At 40.0% G+C, this 26,356-nt stretch overlaps 1 protein-coding gene across 3 annotated transcripts in view; it reads right to left on the bottom strand.

Moving 5' to 3' along the window:
- CMYA5 (cardiomyopathy associated 5) overlaps window positions 1-26,356 on the bottom strand; it is a 46,351-nt gene that overhangs the window by 13,208 nt on the left and 6,787 nt on the right. Inside the window, exons 2-8 of one of the 3 annotated variants that reach the window (XM_083819066.1) lie at window positions 13,446-25,815; window positions 11,077-11,172; window positions 10,174-10,407; window positions 8,449-8,471; window positions 6,338-6,459; window positions 1,593-1,742; window positions 510-656 (exon numbers count right to left, since the gene is read on the bottom strand). In XM_083819066.1, the coding sequence (XP_083675192.1) occupies window positions 510-656; window positions 1,593-1,742; window positions 6,338-6,459; window positions 8,449-8,471; window positions 10,174-10,407; window positions 11,077-11,172; window positions 13,446-25,815 (13,142 nt within the window). The remainder of the gene's footprint in view (window positions 1-509; window positions 657-1,592; window positions 1,743-6,337; window positions 6,460-8,448; window positions 8,472-10,173; window positions 10,408-11,076; window positions 11,173-13,445; window positions 25,816-26,356) is intronic. The other 2 variants (XR_014577137.1, XR_014577138.1) reach the window with 2 other exon arrangements.

The raw sequence follows: 26,356 nt of genomic DNA, 5'->3' as shown, positions 1-26,356 counted from the left end.
CAGCTGCAGAGCCTCTCACAGCCACACCTGAGATTTGTGTCCCACAGAGCTAGACGTGGCATGTAACCTCTGCAGAGCAGGCCTCCCCCTGAAAAGCTAATCATTTAATCAATGCAACATAGATGTACTTGGGAGGATAGCAGAGAGGCAAAAACATGCAGCTGCTGCCTCCATTTTCCACAGGAGAAGCAGAGGCAGAGAGCAGCAGGGTGGATTGCCCAGAGCTGCACTGGAGCACTGCAGCCCACTCAGAAGAGAAGTTCATAACGTGCTGCCCCAATGCTCCAGTCACAGGACCTGAGATCGGAAACAGCTTCAGATCTGAATACTTTCAAATTTCCTCTCAGGAGCAATTATGTTGCCATCTTTTAGCAAAATGACTGTGAATTGCCGGCTATCCACCAGATGGACTAAACAAACCAGCTTTATCTGCTTTAGTAACAATATGGACAAAAATTTCTCTAGGAACCTGAAGCTTACGGTAATCAAATGCCAAACTATGTACATACCTGTTTTAAAAATGGCTTTTTCACTGGGCAAGCTACATCCTGTACAGTTCACAGCCATGACCCACACACTGTAAGTGCGATCTGGCTCCAGGTCCTCCAAAATGCAGTGGCTTTCCTTCACTGTCACTCTGTATTCTTCCACCAAAGCTAGAAGAAACATACACAGGCTGTTACACCTATGCATTTCACTGGTAGGGGCCTATAATTGCTACTTTCAACTCATATGTAAAAAATAGTGTGTTAAAGTCCAGAATGTGATACTAGCCAAGATCTCAATATTTTACTCCAGCTCAGTTTTGACAGAAATCTTTTGACGTGCTCTTGAGTTGAGTGCATTCTCAGTCCTACCGAGGACTGAGCTGCAAACTGGGACATAAAATCAACAATTATCAACCCTGGTTTCATTTCTTTAGAGAATAACCATTTCTTACAGTGGAATTTATATCCCATGCATCCTTTAGTGTGCACACACATATGCACATGCACACATGGATATGTGTAGCACCCAGGTGTTTTAAGTGACTCTGTGATCAGCCTGTGCTTTTTAATGAATGAGCATTTGAATCCTCTTTTCTCAATTTCCATATTTACTCTTTAAATAATGTAATGTCATTTTGAAAAAAAAAAAATCTGGAACGTGGAAATACTATGGAAATACTGATCATCTTTTCCTGTATTTTTTTTTTATTAGGACACATTTCCAAAGTACATGCAGGGCCCTAAAAACCTAATCAGGTCCATCCTTTTGGGACCTCTGTCTGCAGTCCCCATTACTACCCATGGGGCAGCAGGGACACATCCTCTCTAAAGGTCAGCTTGCTTCATAAAAGCACCTAAATACAGATGTTGCTGTTTCTCTATGAGCAACTGCCCTGCACTATGCAGACCACAATATTAACTTGTATTTGGCATGAAGGAGAGAAGAAATGTCATCTACCTCATGCTCTCCTCCACTGTTATCCGGCCTATGTATGATTTCTTCACTGCATCCTGGGCTTTCCCTTGTAGCTCGGCCTCCCTTCTGCTGACCTGAGATCATTGGAGAAAGGGCTGCTGCTGTCATGAAGGCAAGACTTTACGCACCTGCCTCATCTTTGTTGGCTTGTGGCTCCTCCATACAATACACCTGGAAGCAGTCAATGGCATCCCCTTCGTTCACAGTCCAGTAGACGGCAATGGAGGTGCTAGTTGCTGAGTTTTGCTCCTGAGGTATTACACTAGGTGTCTGTGGGACTGAATGGAAAGTCTTCAGTTGTTATTCACACCCCTGTATATACAGGTGAATTTACTACATGCTCAAGAGGCAACAAAGTTGCTTATTTTCCCAAGGGTTGTTATTTTCACAGAACAAATACATCAAATATTTGAAATATGGACGATACTGGTGAAATTTTGGAGCAATAGGTGTGTCTGAATTAGAGAGGAAATAAATTAATTGCTCAGAATAGAATCTGATGGCCCATTTCCCTCACAGTCCCAGCAAATTAAGATCCAGTTCTGGGACCACTTGAACCCAGCACAAAGCTTGTGTTCATGCATTGTGCAGATCTCAATGTCCTTCCCTACAGGACCATTGCACAGATGAGTAATTTCTTCTCATTTCAGACTTCCAGCAGGGTGAGGGGAGCAGCAAGCTGCCTTCTGGAGCAGCACACCGCCTCCCAAGCCTGTGGCAATCATGGACATGCAGAACTGTCACAAAACCCCAGTGGCATCAAGGACCCCTCTCCTTTCCCCAGGAGACCTGCTCCCTTCAATCACAGAGAGAGCTTTCCACCTCTGCGCTCCACTTCACAGGCACTCTACAGGCACATGCGCTGAAGAAGCCCCAGGAGACGCCTATTACCTTCAGGCCGTCTCCTCAGATGGGCCAGGAGACCCTGGACCTCAGTGCAGGCTCCTTTGGGCGACTGCCTTCTACATTATCTGACCTCACCAGAGGAGTGAAAATCCTATGGAAAGGATGCTTGTGAAAGTGGGGACTGAAAGCACTTGTTTGCAGCAAGCAGAACAGGATAGATCACTGATGGGGAGAGGGAGCTTGCAAAAACAGACAGCCTCCTGCAGAGATGGACATAACTGACACCAGAAACACAGACAGGGGAACGGAGCTACCACACTGGGGTGGGATTCATGCAGAGTCTCAAATCCACCGATAGACTGGCAACAACAGCCCTATGCTTTTAGGATAAGGAAGGCTCAGACCTCCTGCACTCTAAGCCTGAGGAGCAGGAGGATCCTTGCTATCCCATCTGCCCAGAAGTGGACTCATATTGCAGGTAGACAACTGGGTACTCCTGGCTGGCATGGTCCTGTCCCCTGCAAACCCAGCGTGGTCCGGATCCTTGGTGGGTTGGTGAGCCTGAATTTTGCCTTAGCCAAAGCATCTACACTCCAAGAGACAGTCAGGAGCATCCCTCACAAAGAGTCCTTCAAAGACCACCACAGTTCCCCAGATTTAATTTAAACTTTGTCTGCTGATATGCACAGATCCATCCCTGCTGAGATATTATTTCCCTCTAAGATTATGGCTTAACAGAGAGGGAGGGAAAAGAAACAAGCAAAAAGCCCCCAAAGATGTTCATTGTTAAAGTAAATGCAGGGAACAAAAATACATGGGTCTTTATCCTCATCTAGTAAATTTCCATATTGCATGAACTCTGTTAGAATCTCAGCAGAAAGCTTTTACTTTTTCTCCGTTATCTTCATAGTAATGATGATGATCCCCTGTGGCATGTACAAGGCAAATGCAGATGCTGACTGTTGATCTATGCAGAGAGCTACCGGTACAGTAAGATTACATCTGTTTCCCACTGGAAGAAAATATATCTTTTTCATTGCTAAAAACAATACATATTTTGTCTTTTGACTGCATCTACAGTTGGTCAATCTAGAAATTGATCACCTTTAGGAAAGGACTTCCTTTTAGTGGACCCAGTGGGAAAATCAGCTTGCCTTTTTTTTTTTTTTTTCTGTGAAGTTGCCTAGAAACTGCCATTTATGATCACAGAAACCCCACAATTACAATATTTATTCTTATGCCAAATCTGAAGAGAAGCTAGCTTAATGAATGTGACTTCTGAAAAAAAAAAAAACAAAACACAACAACAACAAAAAACCTTATGGATCAAAATTGAGTTCAGTAACAATGAAAAGCATTTGATTTCTAATTTACTTTTGCATAATAAGAAATAAACTTTTGAAAGGAAGTAATTTCAAAGCAAAAAAAGTTGAACTATTCTCTATGGAAACAGAACACTTCTGTGTTATCAAAATGCTGGTCCTTTTAAAATGAATTTTAGTCAAACAAAAGAACTATTTGCACCACAATTTTGACTAAGTTATATTTTTCAACAGAAAAGTGGGACATTTTCTGATCAGTTCAGTTTTCACTGAAGTGATTCACTGAAGTAAGGAAACATTTTGTTAATGCTACCTTATCTCCATGGCCCCCAGGTGAGAAAAAAATAATCCCAAATATTTTATGGATATTTACACCTTTCTGGTGTAATAGTAAATAATATTTTCTTTGCTTCGTGAACTTCAAGACAAAGAGCATTTACATTCCTCTGTGATTTTAATGAATGATTGTTACCATCACAAAGGTCCTTGTCTTTTGCTATGAATGGGCAGCACTCACAGTAGGCTTTGGAAATAATGATTTTCTCATTTTGAAATGACTTAACTCCTCTTCTGACAGAGCAGAAGTTCCAGTGTGACCAAGGGCATACTGCAAGGTTTTCTTTATGCTTACACATTTGTTAATGGGTAGTTTACATGGAAGTAGGAAGAATTTGAGAGAAAAGGACTTTCCATTAGTGGATGTGGAAAATTTGGAAATAGAGGGTGTTTTGAAGGAAAGATGTTTTTGAAGCAATGAAAATAAAGTTCTGTGAAATTGTTCAGTGAAAGACTATTATTTTGAAGGAAAAATATGTTGATTGGAGAAACATAGCAAATTCACATCTATTTTATCAAATGGCTTCAGTCAAAACAAATTCTGAGAGTGTCTGGCATTTGCCTTCAGTATTTGATAAATGATGTACTCAGAGCTTTAAATTCAAAACTGATTTCATGTAGGCATTTACCTTCATTTTCCTTCAGGACGGGCATAGTGTTGAAAAACTATATATATATATTTGCTCTACTGCTCACCAAAGCAAAAATCACAATAGCCACTGAAATACTTAGAAGTGGAAGTGAAGAATGAAAACCGTGTATTTTAGAAAAAAAGAAATAAAAAAGGAGTAGAAAGCATATAAGATGAAGAGCCTTGAAGGCTGGTTGCTAGCTGTCATTTCCAGTTTGTAAAAGCAAACTTGGTCTGGAGCCATTTAGTGTTCAGTAAACATGGTAGCTAATGCATACAAAACTGAAAAGCAGATCTCAGCAGTCTGGGGAAAAACATGTTGGAGTGACTTGTGGGAAAAGGAAATACAGCGTGTAATAATTAGGTCTGTTCTGTATGACCTTGACATTAGATAGCAACCTAGGAGGAAAGCATGGTTGCACACAGGGGACTGATAGGGAGTCTAGGAACTAAACTACAATAGATAGCACATTTGCAGTACTAAGTGAACACTTGGTAAGTGCAGGTTAAAAAATTAAAAAAAAAAAAAAATCTTTTCATATGATTTCCTAAAGAAATAAGGCTGAGATAACACTGCATGCACAAATGCCTGTCTGACTTCACCTGAGAAGTCTGGAATACCTTAGGCAAATTCACAAACTTTACAGGGAAGTGAAGGTCCGAGAGATATTCAGTACCTCTACATCTAATAAAAGCTAAGTGACCACTTGCAGGAGAGAGACAGTCTTCCCACAGTAACATGACTGAGTGCGCTCAGCTCATAATAGACACAGGAGTCTGCACAAGACAGCACTTCTCCAACGTCCCACCTGATAATCCAGCAAGGGAACAAAGCACCTAATGGAAATTTGTGCTCTAGCTGCACTGCGCAGGGACCAAACATGAGAGAGAGGCATCACCTGAGTAGCCAGAGAGTGACTATGACGGCAGCGTCGCATGTGACAGTGTATGAGAGGTCACAAAAATCATGACAGTGAGGTGTGAGATCCCAGAAAAAAAAACTTGTCTTGAGAAGGCTACACCGGACTGAGACCCCATTATGAGGAGCAGGGATCTTCCTTGACAGCTGACCAGAACCAGATAATTTCTATAGGTGTGCGTACAGACAGAGCAGAAAGCCCACACAGGCAGGCTTTTCACAGTGTATGCAATATGAGACAGAGATAAATAAATCTCTTTATCACATGCAGTTTTTGCCACTGTCCTCAGTAGAGGCTGTTTGCAGCTACAGTTATCACTAGCTACACCCATACAGAGGGGTTTCAAGGCGGTTTCATGCACGTGGCACAAACCCAGGGACCTCAGCCATCAGCCAGCCCCTTGATCTCCTCCCCCCACTAGCACTGCTGGGTCTGCCCCCACTTGGAGGAAGCAGGCTCGGGAGACCATTTGATTGAGTCTTCTGTCCCTGCCTGCAAGGGAACAGAAACTTCTTTAGCCTCAGGAGACTTACAGATAAAAGATCTGCTGCTAGTCTGAGATATTGATATTTTAAACGAGGCAAGAATGCAAGAATCCCCCTTTTTAGCACTTTTCCCTCTGCTCATCTTAATGCCCTGCTATAAGCCAAACACTTGTGCACAATTAGACTTCATTTTATATTCAACTCTGATTGCTAATTATATGGTTTGCAAATTCATACTTCTCAAATAGATACTGTTTTTAGCTTCCCAAAATTTAGAAAGCATTGCCAAAATGTTAGTTTTTGTTAGTTTTAAGATAATATCCAGAGTCTTACCAGCCACATGTTTTAAAGAGTGCTGGTTGCTTTTTCCTGGACTGTCCGCGTAGTGCTCAAACAGTGGAAAAGCACTGGGCACCTTTTCTAAAGAGAGAGTAGTATCCATTGCAGAAAGTAACCTATGTGGAAGAAAACATAGCTGTGTAAATCCCTTGTGGTGTCACAATACTTGCAAGGTCCAGAAGCAAAGCACATGCAACGTGCGCTTCTCTAAATATTTCCCATGAACTTGAGGACAGCATGCAAGGAGAAGCTGTTTTCCTGATTTTGAACATTTAGAGCATACTGAGATTTCAGATAAGGAGTGTGGTGAGAGCAAACACAATCTGTATACACTTGATCCGTGAGAACATGAGGATTTGAAGTTCACAGCAAGAATCCCAAGAACACAGGGGTTTGGGCTTGGTAACACACTGCCTTTAAAGGTTACAAACATCAGAACTGAACTACAGCTGACTCCAGAGACGTAATGTAAAGCAGCCACTTGTGGCAAGCAGAAAAAAAGGGAAAAAATAAAAAAAAAAATCACAACAAGAAGAAATACAAATTCCACCTAATTATCCTGTATTTGCTGAGTTCATTATAGGAAAAAACAAACAAACAAACAAACAAAAAACTATATATTTTTAACTTTGAGGCAGAAGCTGCTTGAAGGGTATGAAAGATTATTTTTTCAAAGCAACTGAATTTTACCTTTTTTCCCTGCTTTTTTTTTTTTTCAGTCACTGAAGTAGTTAATTATGCATAATTTTCACAAAGCACAACAAACATAAAATATATTTTCTTTAGAAAAGCATGCATTGTGATACAGGATTGTTCCTAACCTTTTTAGCAAGTCAGGTATTATCAAATAAACTGATAAAGTAATAACCAAACCCATGCACAAAACAGAATCAACTTTAGGTTTAGCATGTAAGTTAACAAATAGAAACTAAGTATACAGAAAGCCTTGAACAAAAAACCTACATGCAGACTGTCACATTTTGCTATACAGCAGGTGAGTCCAAATTAATAATCCTAATTCTGCAAATTAATGGAAACTGTGAAGGGATGTTTGGCAGATACTCATCAGACCATTCTCCTGGGGTTGTAATTTGACTATGAACTGGAACACTTGTGTCATTTTTACATCTCAGTCCAAAAACCCACGTCAGCATGTGTATCACTGTCATGACTGAGGCAACACTGACAAGGGTAGGCTTGCACCACACAATGCCCCAGCCCCTTGGGCAAAGTCATTGGTGGTGGTTTTTGAAAATGCACAGGCAAAGAGGAATTTCCCTTGGTTTGTGGACTTGCACAGGAGAATCCTGGAGACAGCCTGTCTAAATATTCATAGTTCACCTTGGAAAATTTATTGGGTGAATATGAACCTATAATTGAACACTTCCTTCATGAAGGATGGGTGTCATCAAAATTACTCCCTTGAGGAAATTGCACATGGCAGAGAATTATTTGCAATGTATGTATTTACTATTTTCTGCAGGTGGGCCATGATGCAGTTGCGATGACGTGTGAGCCCTTACACACATCCTGAATCAGACAGCGTCGATGAGGAGACAGGACAGGATTGCCCTGTAGTCTCCTGGTAAGCTTTGGAAAGAGCAATGATGGAAAATGGATAAAACAGTTACTTAGTCACTTTTTTTTTCTTTCTTCTGAAGTTTTGTTCACAAATACAGCCTATCGACCCCAGACATGTGAGTGATAATCTGCATTATAACCTTTCAGAAATCATGTAATACCAAACCAGACCAGTAAACAAAAATACGTAATAATGATGCTAAGAGATGTGAGCATAGACAGAACGGTTTCTATTATATGTGTATATAGTAATAACTACAATGAACATGCTTAAAAAAGCCTCTGTAGAGATTTAAAATTGAGTTGATATTTTAAAATTCTACTTAATTGATATATCACAGAACGTGTGCAAAACACCTCAAAAACAGTGTATTAAAGCAATAAGTTTAAAACATCTCTTAATTTCATTACTTGCAAGGTTTCTAAAAGTTACTACTGATATTAGCAATGTAATTAGTAAATGAAGCATCCAGCAGGTGAAGCCTAGTATTCACTGCAGTGCACTTAACCCATACTTCATATACCTTTTATTCAATTCTTTAGATAACTAAGGAAAGAAAGGAAGAAATGTATTAGCAGTTTTCAAAACCCTAAGAATGCTGCAGAGCCACTCATCTAGCAGTTCTGGTACTCTCCACAGAGATAAATACACACAGCTTTATTGACTTGATATTGGCTGGGATGCTGCTCATTCACACCTGCAGAGAATTTGTTTCCTTAACAATATTTCACTTCAAAGCTCTTGCTCAGCAGGCTGATGGAGTCTGTATCTGGTTTAAAACTCTTGAGGACTCAGTATTCAATATCTAGCTATAAAGACCAGGGCACAGTCAAATACTTTTCTAAATGAAGGCTATAGCAGAAGGAAATCATTTTTACATTAATAACACTTAATACGAATTCTGGCTGAAATCTCCTTCATTGCTTCTGATTGCCAGAAGTTGATTTGTACCCACAGAGGAAGAGTTTCTCTCATATTTAATGAATCTTAGCCAACATCTCCTGTCTCAGAGAAAGAAAAGTTCCTGTCCTATACCACTAGCAGTAAGGGCCAAGGGATCTTTTATGATTTTATCTAGTTAAAACCTTGAGGGTTCTGGGAAATGGTTACACACTCTACAAAAGAATTTCAGATTACAAGGTTTTCTTTTTGCCAGAGGACTAATCCAGTACCTTGCAAAGTTCAAGAAGTTAAAATACATTTCTCGCCCATCCCAAAGTATCCTATTTTCCAAGGCATTGACTTGGTTACAGGATATTAAGTCACTGGGTAACTCAGAATGGGGAAAGCCAAGTATTGCTCCACCATTTCTATAACTGGTGTGTGGATTGGGAGCTTCTACACAGGAAGCGGTCTTATTTTGCATGAATGATCAGTCTTCAAACAGTAATTTTAATTTTTCATTTTCTTGCTTCCCAGGAAAGCTTCTGCAAATTCCAAACTATTGGCTAATTCTGTAACAGCTAAAGACTGTTGTCCCAGAAATCCCATCCCCTCCTGATACACTTCTGTAGAGGAGAAAATGCCACAGCTGACCTGTGGGCAATTCTTGCAACACAAGAACAGTCTTGGAGGACCCAGGCCATTAACAATTAACCTGCAAGACTCTCTGAAACCAGCTGATAACTGTATCAGCCAGGTAACTCAAGTCATACAGATTCACAAAGTTTTTAAAATCCAGAAAGGACCATTACAGACATGAATGTCACATTCACATTTCTAAACCTAACCCATTTTGAATTTTTTCAGTAGTAAATGTTTATCACAGCCAATCTGAGTACATAACTACTCCCAGCATCTCCTCATAAAAACACAAACAAAACCGAAACCACCAAAAGAACCCAGTCTACTTCCAGGTTGGGTAACTTTCAATTATGCTTTCTTTTTCCACCTTTCTTTCCAACAGTAAAGTATCTTTTACTGTGACATTTATTATTCCTCAGTGAATAATTCTAGATTAATTATTGAGACGTCTCTCAGCTTTCTCTTCACAAAACAAAATAGATAGAATTATTTTAATGGTGTAAGGCATGTTTTCATCCTATGCATCATCTTTGCAATTCTCTCTGAGTGTTCACATGACAAAAACAACTGATCTGGCAGTTTCAGAGTGGAATAACTGAGCTTGCAGGATTTAGTGATCTTAGAAAAATGGAAGATAAATAACTCATTCTCAGCCTAGGCACTGTGTAAGTGTTTTCCTAACTACAATCATAAAAGCTATGGTATGAATGCCATTTTTACTTACATTTAGGAAAACAAATCCATCAAGTTCTTCCATTTGCTTTACTGTTGTCTCCAAAGTTTCCTTTGCTGAATCAACAGTTTGCTGGTAGTTAACCATCTGCTCATACAGGTATTCCATTTTCATCTTCTTCACTTCTTCAAAGTTCTCTGATTTCTCATCATATTGTGCTACCACTTTCTTAAGCATCTCTTCATTCTGCTTTTCCAATAACTCTGCATTTTTCTTACAGTTTTCCTGGAAAATGAAAACAAATGTAAATTGATCTAAAGATCAGACTAAAATTACAACAGTTAATGAATACACAGAATTACACAATCCATCCACCAGACTCCTTCTGGCATCCTGACAGTAAGAGAACTTTATTTCTGTAAGCAAGCTCATCTGGGAGAAATTATACTAGAGAAATACACTTAAAACAATTGTAGATCTTCTTCTTTTTTTTTTTTTTTACTGTGAATGTTTAAAATGAAACTTTTATATTTAAGCATAGAGATGGGTAGTCTGATTACAAAATAGCTAAAAATCCATATTTTTAACTGAAATTAATACAGTCCTCAAGGCTTAAGAACTTACAGGCACTGGGCAACTCATTTAGGTATTCAACACAGGACTCTAAATATAGACACCGTGTGAGCTTTTTAAACACATAACCAAAATTAAGGGAACTTTTTCCTCCAGTGCTTGATAGTCACATATTCCATTTTGCAATGATGTATGAAAAAAGCAGTATTTTGTCTCCCTTAGGGTAACTCTTTTCTGCAGGAGAAGTCAGTTTGATGACTGGAGAAACAGCCCATTTTAGCAGAAAAAAAATGACACAACAACAACAACAAAAAAGGCAAACATAATTTAGAAGCAATTTTGTAGAGGGAAAGAACTAGTACGAAAAAACACTGGACTTACCTCAACAGAGTTAAATAGGGATTCAATATCACTCACAAACTCTTCAATCTTCATTGACTTTTCTTCCAGTGCTTTTAACAATTCACCTAACTGATCCTGAAATTTAAAAAGTTTCAGAGATTAAGTATGTTGTTTTCACGCAGAACATACTTGAGATGAATATTTTGTTTTGCCATAATGGAACAATGGCTAAATTAAGTTCAGGCATCTCCCTGACTACAAGCACAGATATAGCAACTGGAACAGCCACAAAACTGTTTCCAAATGAAAAAAAAAAAAAAAAAGTGATCTCAGTTCAACAAGGTGCACAGTTCTCTACAAGTTGTCGAGCACTACGAATTCTACTGTAGCTTTGCTAGAAACAGAGGGCACTCCGAGCTTCTTAAGTGTCCTCAAGAAGATAAAGCCCATAAGAAGGAAAATATGGCAGGTAATTATGAGGTTAACAGATTGATTTTAAGACACAGGCTAACACTGCAATATTTTTAAAATTAGAAATTCGAAGATATTGTCTCTTAACCAGAATCCATCAAAATCACTGATTGAATTATATGTGCAAATGAAAGCAGTCCAAGAAACAACAGGTACCAGAGACAATTCAGAATTTTTTTCTTAGTGCTTCCTGACCTTTCATGAAAGCAAGCTGGAAGAGTGCTCAGGTAAAATTTATAATTTTTAGAAATACGTAATTTTAATTAGCTGGAATAGATTTAAAAGGAAAATTAACATTCTTTGGTAACAGCTTCCTATTATGGCAAACTTCTACAGCAACATCTGCTTGAAAACTAGCATATTAGTTAACAGCAATTAACTATAAATGCACATTGGACAGTAAAACCAAAAGCTAACTTTATAAATATTTAGGTCCAATCGCCAATATTCAGAGGCAAAGTTCTATTTGTCAAGATAACTTCTAAAATCTGACAGGTGCCATCCATAGCTCATTTCTTTTATTGTGAAGTTATGTCCCTACAGCTAAAATTCAGGGAACCAGCATTTTGCTATTTTAATGTTTTCTCAGTAATTATACAGAAGTAACAAGAAACATACAAACACAATCTCAAAGTAACCTGAGCCCTGAGTACTAGAAATCATGTGAAGCCGGGCCTGATTTGTGGCCAGAATTAATACTGGCTTCATGTCCATGCTGCACAGCCAGGGAGTGATATCATGGGACATTTATTTGACGCTTAACTTGACTTGCTGCAATGCAGGTACATTCGAGGGATTGCTGTGGTCTGTGACTTATTGCTGACTTACTGGTGGCTAATTATCACTTCTAAGTCAAGCATGAATGGCCATATATAAAAAGTAACTCTGCTGTCATACATCTACATACCATGGAGACAGTTTGCAAATGCTGATATTTGAAACTGGCACATTACTCCTCTACTTTTAATTGCTCTTTCTTATATACATAAAAATAACACAAATACCAGCAATATAAGCCCTTCTGAAATTTTAAGGAAATTTCACTGAATCTGAATTATGGACAACCGAACATTTGCTAGAAAAGAGACTTCGCTTTTCAGACACTGGGGTAAGATTAAACAGCTGCTAAACAAGAAAGGAACATCTGTATATTTGTATATAAAAATCTGATATGGGAAAAGTGAAACATCACACGCATGCAGTTTTCACAAGCAGAACTGCAATTAAGTAATGAATGAGCTTCCACAAAAATGACAGAATTTTCACTAGCGTTGATAGCAAAGGTGTACTATTTTGAAATGGGGCACATTTCTATCTATCTTTTACAGTAGTACAGCGTAGAAATAGTGGGAAGAAGTAGGAATTGCAAAACTTACCTGTGGTATAGCTAAAATGATATTGAGGCAGATGAACATGAACTGAACGGAAAATGAGGATGGGGATTCAACAATTTACAGCATAAACTCTGTAACTAGTCTAACATATCCAAACAGCAACACGTAACTGGAATGGAGAACATTTTATGATGATGGTAGTTCCTGCATATTGAGGTTTCTGTACCTTGCCAAATGAAATGAGCTGCTGTTACTAAAATTCTCTTTACAGAAATATCTTCTCATTTATTACTCTACATGTACAAAACAGATGAATGTGCACAGATAAGAAGACTAGAAGATGGAAAATCTGGTAACTGTTATGTATAAATATAGTCATTCAAACTGCTGAACAAATAAGGTCGGCTTAGAAAGCCCAGGACTCTTCAGAATACCTTAATGATAAGATACTCTCCCTTCAAGACCTCTGTGTTTAGGAATAATTTTTATTTTATAGATACTGTGACAGTCTCTGGACTGCTCTCTGAGCCTTTCCGCTGACTACACAAGAGGCCTAGAGAAATTAGGTTCAGTATCTCCTTCCCCATCCAGATTAATTCTTACCTTCATCTTGGTTGCAGCAGCATCTAGTGTTGTGACCTCATGATCTTTGTGTTCTCCAAAAAGCTTATCAATGGCAGATATTGGACATTTGCAGTGGTAACAATATGTGTCTGTCTGCGCTTTCTTTAATTCTCTTTGTGGACTCTCAACTTGAGGAATGTTTGCAGTTGATTTTTCAGGATACATCACCACAAAGCCTGAATCTTCAAGTTCAACAGGTGTTCTTTGCTCTGGTTCATTAACAAATTCATAACTATCCCCAACATGCTCAAAAGAGTCCCTGTCTTCAAATAATAGCTCCTCATGTGTGAATTCAGATGACATTTCATCTTGTAACAGTTCTTCTTGTGTAATCACATCATAGTCCATTGACTCAGCAAGATCTTCATAAGCATCAGGGTGCTGCTGCTCCTCTCTTTGCAAGTCTGTCTTCTCTCTTTGCTGAATGGTAGGAACACATGAGATACTTTCCTGGGTATACTGATCATCTTCACTGTCTTCAACAGGAGTTCTGATATATGGGACATATTTTTCCATTTGAGGAACTGCTGTTATTCTGTGCCGTTCTTCCCGCTTATTGCCAATGTCTGGATGTGCAGCTCCCTGAGAATCGACTATTTGTCTATACTCTTGATGACTCATTTGCTCTGGCAATTCCTCAGTTGTTTCTACAGGTACATTTTCTTCTTCTCTTTGTTCAGTAGTATCACTTCTAGCACCTGAAAGAATTGCTTCTCTTCCAAAAGGAATGGCATGCATTGGTTTACAAATTGTTGCTTTAATGTCACTATCTACCTGGACTTTCTCTGTCTCCACAACACCCCTTTCTGGCAGAATCTCAGTTCCTAAAACACCAGCAGACCTATACTTGTATTTGTCCTCGTAACTCTGAACTGAAATTCCTCCACTAAAAGACTCATCCTCTGGTATCTCTTCCCTCTGTTGCTCTAAGACCTTACCTGGAATTTCATCTTTAAGAATGTATTTTTCAAAATATATTCCTGTTCCATCATCTGTGTCTGAATTTCTACTAGGAAAAGATGCATTAGAATTTCCACTCTCCTCATCAGATGGAGTCTCACCCTTTGTCTTTTCTCCTACTGCTTCTGCATAGAGATCCTTGTACAAAAATGACAAAGCAGGTGGCTCTTCTAGAAGCTCTGGGTTAACAGCAGCAACCGATGTTGGAAAAAATAGAGATCGTTCTAGCACTCCTTCTTCTGAATCAAATAGTGGGGTCCCTGGTGACTTCCGTTCATCTTCTATATTTGTAACTCTTTTACTGCTAATGTCAATTGATTTCTGCAGAGGTAAAGATTCTGGAGCTGCTGCATAGGCCTGCATTTTGCTTTCTCCTTTTGCAGTACCATAAAAGACTTCATCCAGATCCTCAAGTAGGGAAAACTCCTCTTCCAAAGTATCTACCTCTGTGCTTTCTTTAAAAGATGCAGCTTGTTCCACAGGTTCATTACGATCTTCTGTCTCAGGAAATGATGAACTTGGTCTTTCAAAATGTGGCTTAACTGGGGATTTGTCATCAATCAAGGTGTACTTTTCAAAATAATCCATATCAGCCATACCATTATCAGGATCCAACATCACATCAATACTGCTTTCTGGCAACAGTGGATTTTCCTTTTGTGTTTCTTCAGTTTCCTCAATGTCATCATTCTTGACCAATTCTTTTTGTTCATGGGTTTCTGGCTTTCCCAACATTGAGCTATCTGAAATTTCTGTGGTTGTTCCAGAAGCTAAGGCACTACGGCTATCATGAGCTAATTTCCTTTTAAATGAAGGATTTGTTTCCAAGTATTCTAGTTTATCTGGCATGTGTTTACTTTCTTCTTGATCAACAGAAGAAATATGTGTAGGAGCATGAATATTGAGTATTTCATAACCTTCTGAAATTATATTAAATAGATCTTTTTGTTCAGTAGGTTCTCGATCATGCTGAGTATCTTCTACAGCACTTGCTTGCTCCATTTCTTCCTCTTCTCTTGTTACGTAATGTTCGGGCACTTTAGACATTTTGTCTGCCTCTGGATGTTGCACTGCTTCCCTTCCTGTAGGGTTTACAAACTTAGTTTCACTCTTTGGAGCTTTGTCTGGACCTGGATTATCTGCTTTTGGAGATAGTAAATCATGTCTTTGCATTCTGTAACCAGTTTCTGAGGGCACTCCGTGGGAAATTTCACTTGACACTGAATCAGAAACTCTAAATGTATCTCCTTTATTGACAGCAGTGCCATGAACTTTAAGTTCTGCACAACTTGCAGCTGGGTATTGTTTTGATCCAAAACCAGAAGTTCCCTTTAGAGAAAGCTGAATTCTTTGCTTGTCTACTTCTGTAGCTCGTATAGGATTAATTGAACGAGCTTTCACCTCTTCTGCCAGCCAGCTAGCCAAATCAAAAGATGGAATGTCTGTACTTGGCTTTTCATCAGAACTAGAGCAGACAGACTTTGACTCTGCTGAAGAAAGTCTGTCCTGTTCACCAGAATAATGCTGAGTTTTGTGTGTCACAGTTTCATAAACAAGATCTGGTGAAACAGCTCCCATTTGCTCTAAGGATGTATACTTCTGCTCTGCAAAATAGGGTTGCATTCCATGTCTATCCTCTTCTACGTTTCTGTGGTTCCCAGATGTACCTACTATTTTAGATAGAGATAATGAAGTATTTTGTTTCTCTTTATCACCAGTGAAAGACACAGATACTGACTTTTCAGATGAAGTATGAAAAGGAACAAATGAATCTGATGGTACTGGTTGCTGGTCTGCTACAGCAGTCACCTTTGACTCTGTGCTCCTCAATGATGGCACCTTCTGCACATCAGGTTGTACTTCTTGCTTATCCTGGTTGGCCGTGAATGCGGCGTGACTTCTTAGCTGCTCTGGTGACAAGTATTCTGTGAGGTTTTGCTCGTCTTGTTCTTGTGTGTGCAACAGGGACTTATCCCCCATCTGTGCTACATTCAAGCTTGCTGTTTTAGGTGAATATAGCTGATCTTTTTGCAATTCTATTTCATCATGTGGTGGAATTACATATTTACTCTCTGATTGTGCAGACTGGGGAGTAACTAGCAGCATGCTTTGCTTTTCGTGTTCAGCTAGGGAGCAATTGGCACCCAAATACTCAGAGGTAGGTTTTGAATAAGGTGGAATTTCTTGCTGACGTGTTTCATCAACTGAATAAAATGGAACTGAAGGTTCAGTCTCCAGTTTTGAAGGTACAGTTAAATACTCTTGGCCTTGTACAGTTTCTGTTTTATCTATAGAATATGATGTATTTAATTGTTCAGATTCTAATTGTTTAGTTGTGTGGAAGTAATGTGGAATCTGTTCTCCCTCTGTTTCAGATGTAATTATATGTTCAGCTTCTGAATGTGCAGCCATATGCAAATGTGGATCAATTCTTGTATTCTCTGCTTCTTCTCTTGCGGAGAAGAAACTTGACACAGGCTGTGCAGTTTCTGACTGCTCTGTTTTATAATGGGTGTAAGATAAATCTAAGTGCTCAGGGGACATGCCTCCAGCTACAGGTGGAGACTTTGGACTTCTTTCCATTTTTGTTTTAGAAACAGAATGTGAAACACCCAGAGGTACAGACACTGATTTTTCAGTAAGAGATGAATAGGACTGAATTTTTGGGCTTGCTGCTTCCTCAGTGGAAAAGGATAAATCTTGTTCAGTTTCCCACTCAGTTTCTAACTGAGTAGTTAGAGATGAAGTAGTCCCAGTGTCCCACTTCTCTGAATGTCCTGCTCTCAGTACAGCCGTTTCATGCTTTTCTGCTTGTTCAGTGGAGGTTGAAAAAGATTGTTCAAACTTTGGTTGTGCAGTTTCCTGCTCCTCAGTCCTGCCAAAGGTATAAAATACAGAAGGTGTTTCTGGTTGCTCTGCTTCAACAACAGAATATTGCAAATTAAAACACTGCTCTTCAGGATGGGCCCCATCCTTCTGCTCTGTTTCACCCATGAAGTATGGTGTCTCTGGATGTTCCATCTGGGCAGCCTGTGGCTGCTCTGCTTTGCCATAGGAGTACATTAAACTCGATGGTTTCACTCCATGAGTTTCTAGTTTGCCAAGAGAATATGACAATTCTGGACATTTTAATTTCATTTGTTCTTTTTGCAATTCGTCTGCCTTTCCCATAGAATATGAAAAATCAGAAGGCACAAACCGTTCTTCTGCAGTTTCCTGTATTTCTGTTTTATCAAGCAGATGTGATAAACCTGGCAGTGTTGAGTCTAACTGTGAAGCTAGTTTCTGCTTTTCTTCACCATGTGAGTGCAAAATGGAAGGCTGGGTCATCGATTTTTCCTCTAGTTTGCCAAAAGAATCCAAAACCTCTGGCTGTTGCAGTACTACTTGGCCTGGTTGTGAGTGTTCTGACTTGCCACTTGTATAGGATAAATCCATTTCTTCCAGTTCTGGTTGTACTATTTCATGGTGCTCTTTTTGGCCAATGGAATATGACAAATCTGTATAGTTTGATTTCTGATGTATAGCTTCCTCTTCTATTTCTCTGACTGGATAAGATAGCTGTTTATGTTGCAACTCTGACAACACCATTTCTTGTTCTGTTTTGCCAGAAGAATACAGCAGAGCTCTATGTTCCAGTTCACCTTGCACAGTTTGTATTTCATCTTCTTCACCAAGGGCATATGTTAAATCTTTTTGTCCTATGTCTAGTTTTGTCCTTTCTTGTGATAGTGGTTTGCAAATGGAATATGGTAAACTGGGAAGTTCCTGCTCTGGATGTGTCACTCCGTGTTGCTCTGTTTTTACAATGGGATGGGGTGTTACAGTCTGCTCTGATTCCCATTGCATAGCCTGTGGCTGCTCTATTTTGGCAACAGAACATGACAAACCTGGATGTTCAACCTCTGTTCGTGCTGTTCCTTGCCACTGTGTTTTACCAGGTGAATGTAGCAAGTCCTGATGTTCTGTTTCCACTTGAACAGTTTGTGCTTGCTCTGTCTTGCCAGGGCAAGATGATAAATCTGCTTGTCCCAACACAAGATGTGCCGTTTCTTGTCTCTGTGTTTTATCAGTAGAATATGATAAGCCTGAATGCTCTAACTCTTGTTTTGCCATTTCTTGTTGCTCTTTTTTGCTAGAGGAATGCAAGACGTCCAGGAGCTCCCCTTCCACTGGGGCCCTTTCTGGTTGCTCCACTGTTCTATGAGTACTTGACAATGTTGGCTGTTCTAATTTCAGTCGTACTGCTTCCTCTGGGTGTAATGTACGGCTTTCCCTCTCCTGTTTGAAATCCAGTTGTGCACTTTGCTTTTCTTTGCTAATGGAAGAGGACAAATCAGGCTGTAGTACTTTGGCCATGGCATCTGAGACATTTGGATGTTCAGGGTCTAGTGCAGCAGCCCATGATTGCTTTGTTTTGACAGTAGAATGCAACAAATCAAGTTCTTCCAACTCAGGTTGTACTGCTTTATGAGGTTCTGCTGTGCCAACAGAGAATGACAAATCTGCATATTCTGATTCTGCTTGTGAGTTTTGCAGTACTTCTGTTTTCTGAACAGAGTACTGCAACCCGGAGTGTTCTGCCTGCATTCCTGCACTTTCCCATTGCTCTTTGCTGAGAGATGATGAAAAATCACCTGGCTTTTCCAGCTCTGGTTGAACTCCTTGTTGCTGTAAAGCACCAGTGGAATGTGATAAATCTGGACATTCCAAATCCAGCTCGGCAATTTGAGGTTGCTGTGTTTCACCAGCTGAGCATGATAAATCCATTATTTCTGTCTCTGGCTGTATAACTTCGTGTTGTTCTAATATGCCAGCAGATAAATCTGAATGAATTGATTTCTGATGTGCAGTTTCTTGTTCTGCCTCACTAACAGAATAAGATAACTGTGAATGTCCCAGTTCTGGCTGTGCTTTCTCTCCTCGTTTGGCTTTGTTGGAAGAATGGAAGAAGCTTGACTGCTCCTCTTGAGCAGCTTGTGCTCTCTCTGTTTTGCCAGGCCAATATGGTAAGTCTGGTTTTCCTAGCCCCAGTTGTGTATTTTTTTGTGGCTGTGTTTTATCAATGGAATATGATAAATCAGGATGCTTCAGCTCTGGTTTTGCCATTCCTTTTTGTTTTTCTTTTCCACTATGAGGAGATGCACCTGGAACTCCTTGTTTCTCTTTTGCAGGTGGTGGATGCTCTGTTCTGCCGACAGACTGCACCTCATCAGGGTGTTCCAAGTCTGTATGTGCCATACCTCGCCATCCCACTTTGTCAGCAGGGGATGCCAAGACTCTGTGGCCCAGCTCCAGCTGAGCAGGTGGGTGTTGCTCTGTTTTGTCATGGACATGCAACACATCAAATGGTTCCACTTGCAATTGTGTTGTTTCCTCTGCTTTGTTGAGGGAGCATACTAGACTAGGATGTTCGGGTTTCAGCTCTGTAGTTTTCAGTTCTCCTTCTTTGAAAACTGAATAAGGCAAGTCAGGATGTCCCTGCCCTGGCTCTGCTATTTCTTCCTGTTCTGCAGAACATTCTTGTTGGCCCACAGAATGGGCCAAATGTGGAATTTCCACTTCTGGCTGAACCATTTTCTGTTCAGGTTTTCCAACGGAGTAAGTTAAACCCATTTGCTCTGATTCTAGTTGCACCTCTGATTTATCCAGAGGACGTATCACATCAGCATGTTCTGTCCCTGGCAAAGTCCTTTTGTCATCTGGCCTGTCAGTGGGAAATGATAAACCTGATTGTTCCAAGTCCTCTTGGACATATTTTAATTGTTCTGTGTTGCCAGGAGAATATGAAAACTTTTCTTGCTCTAACTGCTGTTTTGGGGTTTGCTGATGCTTTTCTCTGTCAACAGAAATTTTTCTGTGTTTCTGATCCAACGGTATTGCTTCTGGTTTGTTTGTCTCATTGGTGAAATGTGACAAGTCAGTGTGTCTCACTTCTGATTGTGCAATTTCTGGCTTCTCAACTTCACTGAGAAAATACGTCAAACCTGGATGTTTCGAGTCGATTTGTGCAATTCCTGGTAAAGCTCTTTTTCTGGCCACTTTAGGCAAATCTTTACATTTTGACTCAAACTCTTGAGTTGATTGTTCTGCAGAATTACCAAAGGAAAATGATGTATCTGGATGTTTTGAGTCCAATTGTAAGGTTTCTTGCTGTTTTTCTTCACCAACAGAACATGACAAATTTGGGTATTTAGATTCCACCTCCATGGCTTCATCTTGTGCTCCACTCAGGGTTTCTGATGAATCTAAATATTCTAATTCTTGTTGCATTTCTCCCATGGAGTGTAACTTTTCTGGATGTTCTGACTCCTGCTGTATGGCATCATATGATTTCACTTCACCAGTGGTACATGACAAATCTGGACGTTCCATCACCAGCGGTGCAGTTTCTTGTTGCTTCGAACTAAATGGCAAAGTTGGATGTTTAAACTTTTCTTGTTGTTTAGGTCCATGAGAGGAATATGACAAATCTGGATATTCTGAACTCACTTCCATTTCCAGTGGAGACTCTTTTCCACTGGAAGAGGGCAACAATGTTTGCTCCAGCTCTGGACATGTTACTTCATCTTGTTCCATTTTTCCAGTAAAACATGAAAGAAGTGGTTGCTTTGATTTGCATCGTGTCACCTCCTCCTGCATGCCTGTACTTACATAAAATGTCTGTTCTGGGTATGCTGGCTTCATTTGCATTTCTTCTTGCATTTGTTCACTGAAAGAATATGGCAGAGGACATGCTAACTCTGGCTGAGCTGTTTCTTGCTGTGCCAAATCCATTTGGTCTATGTCTTGTGAATCTGATTTCCCCCAGGTTTCTGACAAATCTGAATACTGCAATTCCATTTGTGTAGCTTTTGGTTGGGCTTCTTCCAGCTCTTCCAGCTCTCTGTGTTCTCTCTCTTCTTGTTCCATTTTTCTAAATGAATAAGATGTATCTGGCTGGGCCAAACCCAGTGGTGATATTTCCTGTTGCTTACTGTCAGAAGTAGGATAGGAAGGAAATAAATCCTGCTCCAACTGTGCTATTTCCCTGGAATTTGGTCTGTCCACTGAATGTGAGTATAATGATCCCGACTCTATTCCTTCTTGCACTATTTCTCCAGTGGTGAATGACAGATCCCTGTTTTCTGAGGGTAGTACATTTTCATTTTGCTCTCCTTCACTAATGAAACTTGGCCATCCTGGACCTTCTAAGTCTTTGTGGACAGCTTCCTGTGTTGCTTCTCCCTGGGAATATGGGGCATCTGCATGTTCCAACTTTGGTTGCAATATTTCCTGTTTTGTTTTGTCAGTGGAATATGAAGTATCTGCCTCTTCTGCCCTCAGCTGTGAAGTTATATGTTGCTGTTCTTTTGTAGTAGAATATGACAAAATTGGATGCTCAGACTGAGCAAGTTGAGTAGTTTCTCCTTGCACTGCCTTGCCATGTGAGTACAGTTTACCTCCAAGTTGTGGATCCTGCTGTACAGGCTGCAGCTGTTCTCCTTTGTCACCAAAATATGATGAAAGAGAACTGTCCAAATCTACTTGTGCCAATGTTCGTTGCTTTGTTTTATCCATGGGATATGGTAAATCCGAATGTCCTGTTTTCAGATGCCCCATTTGCTGCATCTCATCTCTTCCAGTGGAATCGTATATATCTGGATGTACCGAGTCAAGTTCTGTAGTGTTTTCTTTCTCTACTTCCTTCCTCAAACATGATAAATCTGAAGGTTCCAACTCAAGTTTTGCTGTTGTTTCTTGCTCTGCTTCTTCAGGGGAGTAAGACTCTGGGTGTTCCAGTTCAATAGGAATAGAGTTTTGCCTTTCTGTTTCTTCCTTGTAAAAGGAAAAGTCCTGATATTCTGTCTCCAGTTGTGCACTCTCTGATTCCTCTGTTTCTTCCCTGGAAAATGAAAGGTCTGGATGCTGCAGCTGTGCACGCTCTGATTCCACCATTTCTTCTCTGGAATATGAGACGTCTGGCTGCTCCATCTCCAGCAGTGCACTCTGCATTTCCTCTGTGTCTTCCCTGGAAAATGAAAAGTCTGGATGCTTTGTCTCCAGTTGTGCACTCTCTGATTCCTCTGTTTCTTCCCTGGAAAATAAAAAGTCTGGATGCTCCGTCTTATATTGAGCATTCTCCAATTCCTCTGTTTCTTCCCTGGAAAAAGAGAAGTCTGGCTGCTCCATCTCCAGCTGTGCACTCTCTGATTCCACCATTTCTTCCCTGGAATAAGAAAGACCTGGATACTCTGTCTCCAGCTGTGTACTCTCTGATTCCAGCATTTCTTCCCTGGAATATGAAAGACCTGGATGGTCTGTCTTATGTTGTGCACTCTCTGATTCTTCTGTGTCTTCCTTGGAAAGAGAGATGTCTGGCTGCTCCATCTTTAGCTGTGTACTTTCCAACTCCTCAGTTTCTTCTCTGGAATATGAAAAATCTGGATGCTCCATCTTATGCTGTGCACTCTCTGGTTCTTCTGTGTCTTCCCTGAAAAAAGAAAAATCTGGCTGCTCCGTCTCCAGCTGTGCACACTCCGATTCCTCCATTTCTTCTCTGGAATATGAAAAATCTGGATGCTCTGTCTTATGTTGTGCACTCTCCACTTCCTTTATTTCTTCATTGGAAAAAGAGATGTCTGGCTCCTCCATCTCCAGCTGTGCACACTCCGATTCCTCCATTTCTTCTCTGGAATATGAAAAATCTGGATGCTCCATCTTATGTTGTGCACTCTCCACTTCCTTTGTTTCTTCATTGGAAAAAGAGATGTCTGGCTGCTCCATCTCCAGCTGTGCACTCTCCAATTCCTTTGTTTCTTCCCTGGAAAAAGAAAAGTCTGGCTGCTCCATCTCCAGCTGTGCACTCTCTTTTTCCAACATTTCTTCTCTGGAATATGAAAAATCTGGCTGCTCCATCTTATGTTGTGCACTCTCCACTTCCTTTGTTTCTTCATTGGAAAAAGAGATGTCTGGCTGCTCCATCTCCAGCTGTGCACTCTCCAATTCCTTTGTTTCTTCCCCGGAAAAAGAAAAGTCTGGCTGCTCCATCTCCAGCTGTGCACTCTCTGATTCCTCCATTTCTTCTCTGGAATATGAAAAATCTGGATGCTCCGACTTATGTTGTGCACTCTCCATTTCCTCTGTTTCTTCCCTGGGAAAAGAGATGTCTGGCTGCTCCATCTCCAGCTGTGCACTCTCTTTTTCCAACATTTCTTCTCTGGAGTATGAGAAATCTGGATGCTTTGTCTCCAGTTTTGCACTCTCTGATTCCACCATTTCTTCTCTGGAATATGAAAAATCTGGCTGCTCCATCTTACGTTGTGCATGCTCCAATTCTTCTGTGTCTTCCCTGGAAAAAGAAAAGTCTGGCTGCTCCATCTCCAGCAGTTCACTCTCTGCTTCTTCTGTGTCTTCCTTGGAATAAGAAAAGTCTGGATGCTCTGTTTCCAGTTTTGCACTCTCTGATTCCAACATTTTTTCACTGGAGTATGAGAACTCCGGATTCTCCATCTCCATTTGTGCACTCTCTGCTTGATTGTTTTCTTCAGTGGAAACAGAAGGGTGATCCATATCTACTGCTTTATTTACAACTGAACTTTTCTGTGTTTCTTCTTTTTCTCTGCAAACAGCATAGGAAATGCCAAGATATTTGGAATCTAACTTTTCAGGAATACGTGAATTTAATTTAACTCCTTTCTCCTCTGTTATCTGAGTGGAGAAGTCTTGTTCTGACTCTGTTTGCTTCTGTAAGTGAACATTTTGCTTTTCTGGTATTGGGGTCCTTTGACTCTCCGTTTTTTTAACGGAATACAATGGACCTGAAAGATCAGTTTTTGACTGTGCAGTTGCTAACGAGTGACCCTCAGTTTCTTGCTTCTCTGTTTCATCCACAGAATGTGGTAAAAGCACATGTTCAGACTCTGATTGTGCATTTTCTGATGACTGAGGCATAATATCCTCCTGTCTTGTTTCGGATGGAGTGGAATATCTGAATTTAGCTGATAGAGCACTAGGTAAGTAAGACTGAACTGCTGACTTCTGTATTTCCTTCTCAGGATGTTCTGATGCAGATGCTGTAGGCAAAACAGGTTCAGTGCTTTGTCTATCTAATTCACTAACAGAATCTTCTGAAGCAGGCTGTGGTGCTGAACTGGCCTGAGTTTCCTGCTCCTTTGGTTCATCCAGAAGATCTGATGCTGTCAGCAGTGATTGGTCTGTTTTCTTGTTTGCAGTTTCAGCTGAAGGAATTGGCACTTGTTTCTCTGATTTGTCATCAGGCTTTAATGCAATGGATGTTGACTGCTCTGTTATTGCCATTTTGGCCACCGGTGAATAGGAGAAACTTTGCTGCTTCCTTGCTTCTTCAGGAGGGCAGGACTTCAGTGACTGTCCTGATACCTCATCTGGAGTCTCCAGTAGAGATTGTTTGTCTTTTCTTTCTTTATGCTGAAGAGTTGTTTTTTCAGCAGAGCTTGAAAATTTGTTTGGTGTATCTTTCATTTTAGTAGGTTTAATATTTTGAAATGAAATATCATCTTTATTAGTATGTTGTTTTTCAAGATGTGTTGCTGAAGAATAGCTTTGATTTGAATGTGTTGCAGATTGTTGCCTTTGATTCCTTCTTCTTTCTGATGGTGTTTCAAGATTTCTGTTTATCCTCTGGAAAGGTTTTGGATGTGTTGCTTCCGAAAATGAACTGAACTGATGCAATCTTTCTTTTACTGATGTATCTAGGAAGTGTTCAGAATCTCCTGAAACCGAGCTCTTTCTTTGGATACTAGTTTTCTCTAGTGTTTCAGGGGCTGGCCCAGTTCCTCCAAAAATGGAGTTGAACATCTGGATTCTAGCTTTCACTGGTCCTCCAAGGATCGGCCCTACTTTTCTCAGTCTGTTTTCTCTAAATATTGATCTTATCGGAGCACGTTTTACTGGTTCTTCTGCAATGTTCTCCAGATCTTCTTTGTCATCCAACATTTCCTCATCTGTATCTCGTGTTTCCATCTGTTCAACATTTAACACTGAGCCCTGCACATCTCCTAGAACAGTTCTTGGTTCTTGTCTCTGCATTCCAGAAGAGTCACGTTTTTTGTTGCCCTGGCCTCCTTTCAGAGTTGTAGGCAGTGGCACCCTATTTGAAGGTTTACGCTTCCTTTTCCGAATAATTTTACCTTCGTCCATAATAAAGATAACTTTTCCTGGAGGAGAACCTACTGGTGAACTTTCCATACTGTAAAGATCAGAAGTTGTGCTAGTTTCCGAAGTCCAGGGAGTAGAACATCTGCTCGAGCTGGTTTCCCAGGTTATTCCACTATCTTCACTTTGAACTGTTACCATAGAAAAGGAGGGGTTAGTCATGATGTACTGCAGCTTGGGTTTCACATCTTCACTTTGGATAAGATCTTTTAAACTGGAGAAAAAAGAAAGAGAAAAAAAAAGAAAAAAAATGCCATAAAATCACATAACATCAAATTACTGCTGTGAAATCCAGTGCACTAAAACAATAATGTTTTTCAAACTTGTAAAAATACTGCATGTGCATATATTTTGAAACACAAGCAGAAGCAAAGTCATATTTCATCTGATGAATGTACTTCAGAAACATTTTTCTAAGTGTGCATGTTGCAAGGTTAGTTCACCGAAGGAGAGGTGTTTAAATGCTCTTGACAATGCAGCAAAAAGTCTTTGATCTGACCTTGATTTGCCAGTGTGAGACTGAATGGATTCTGGGGCTATTCTCTAGTGCCTGATTATCTCACAGTATAATTTAAACCTTGCACTAAACATTTATAAAATACTGTCAATATTTTAATAGCATCCACATTTGCTTTGATATAATGTGCAAAGGACTAGCAAATCTAACTTGTTACCGTCTTCACCTATGTTTCATTGTCTAAGCACTCTACATATCTAACAAATTTAGAATACGTTCAACAATCTAAATATTCTGA

Source organism: Anser anser (genome assembly GCF_964211835.1).
Source record: "Anser anser genome assembly, chromosome: Z".
Lineage (NCBI taxonomy): Eukaryota > Metazoa > Chordata > Aves > Anseriformes > Anatidae > Anser > Anser anser.
This window is presented reverse-complemented; position numbering and strand designations above follow the sequence as displayed.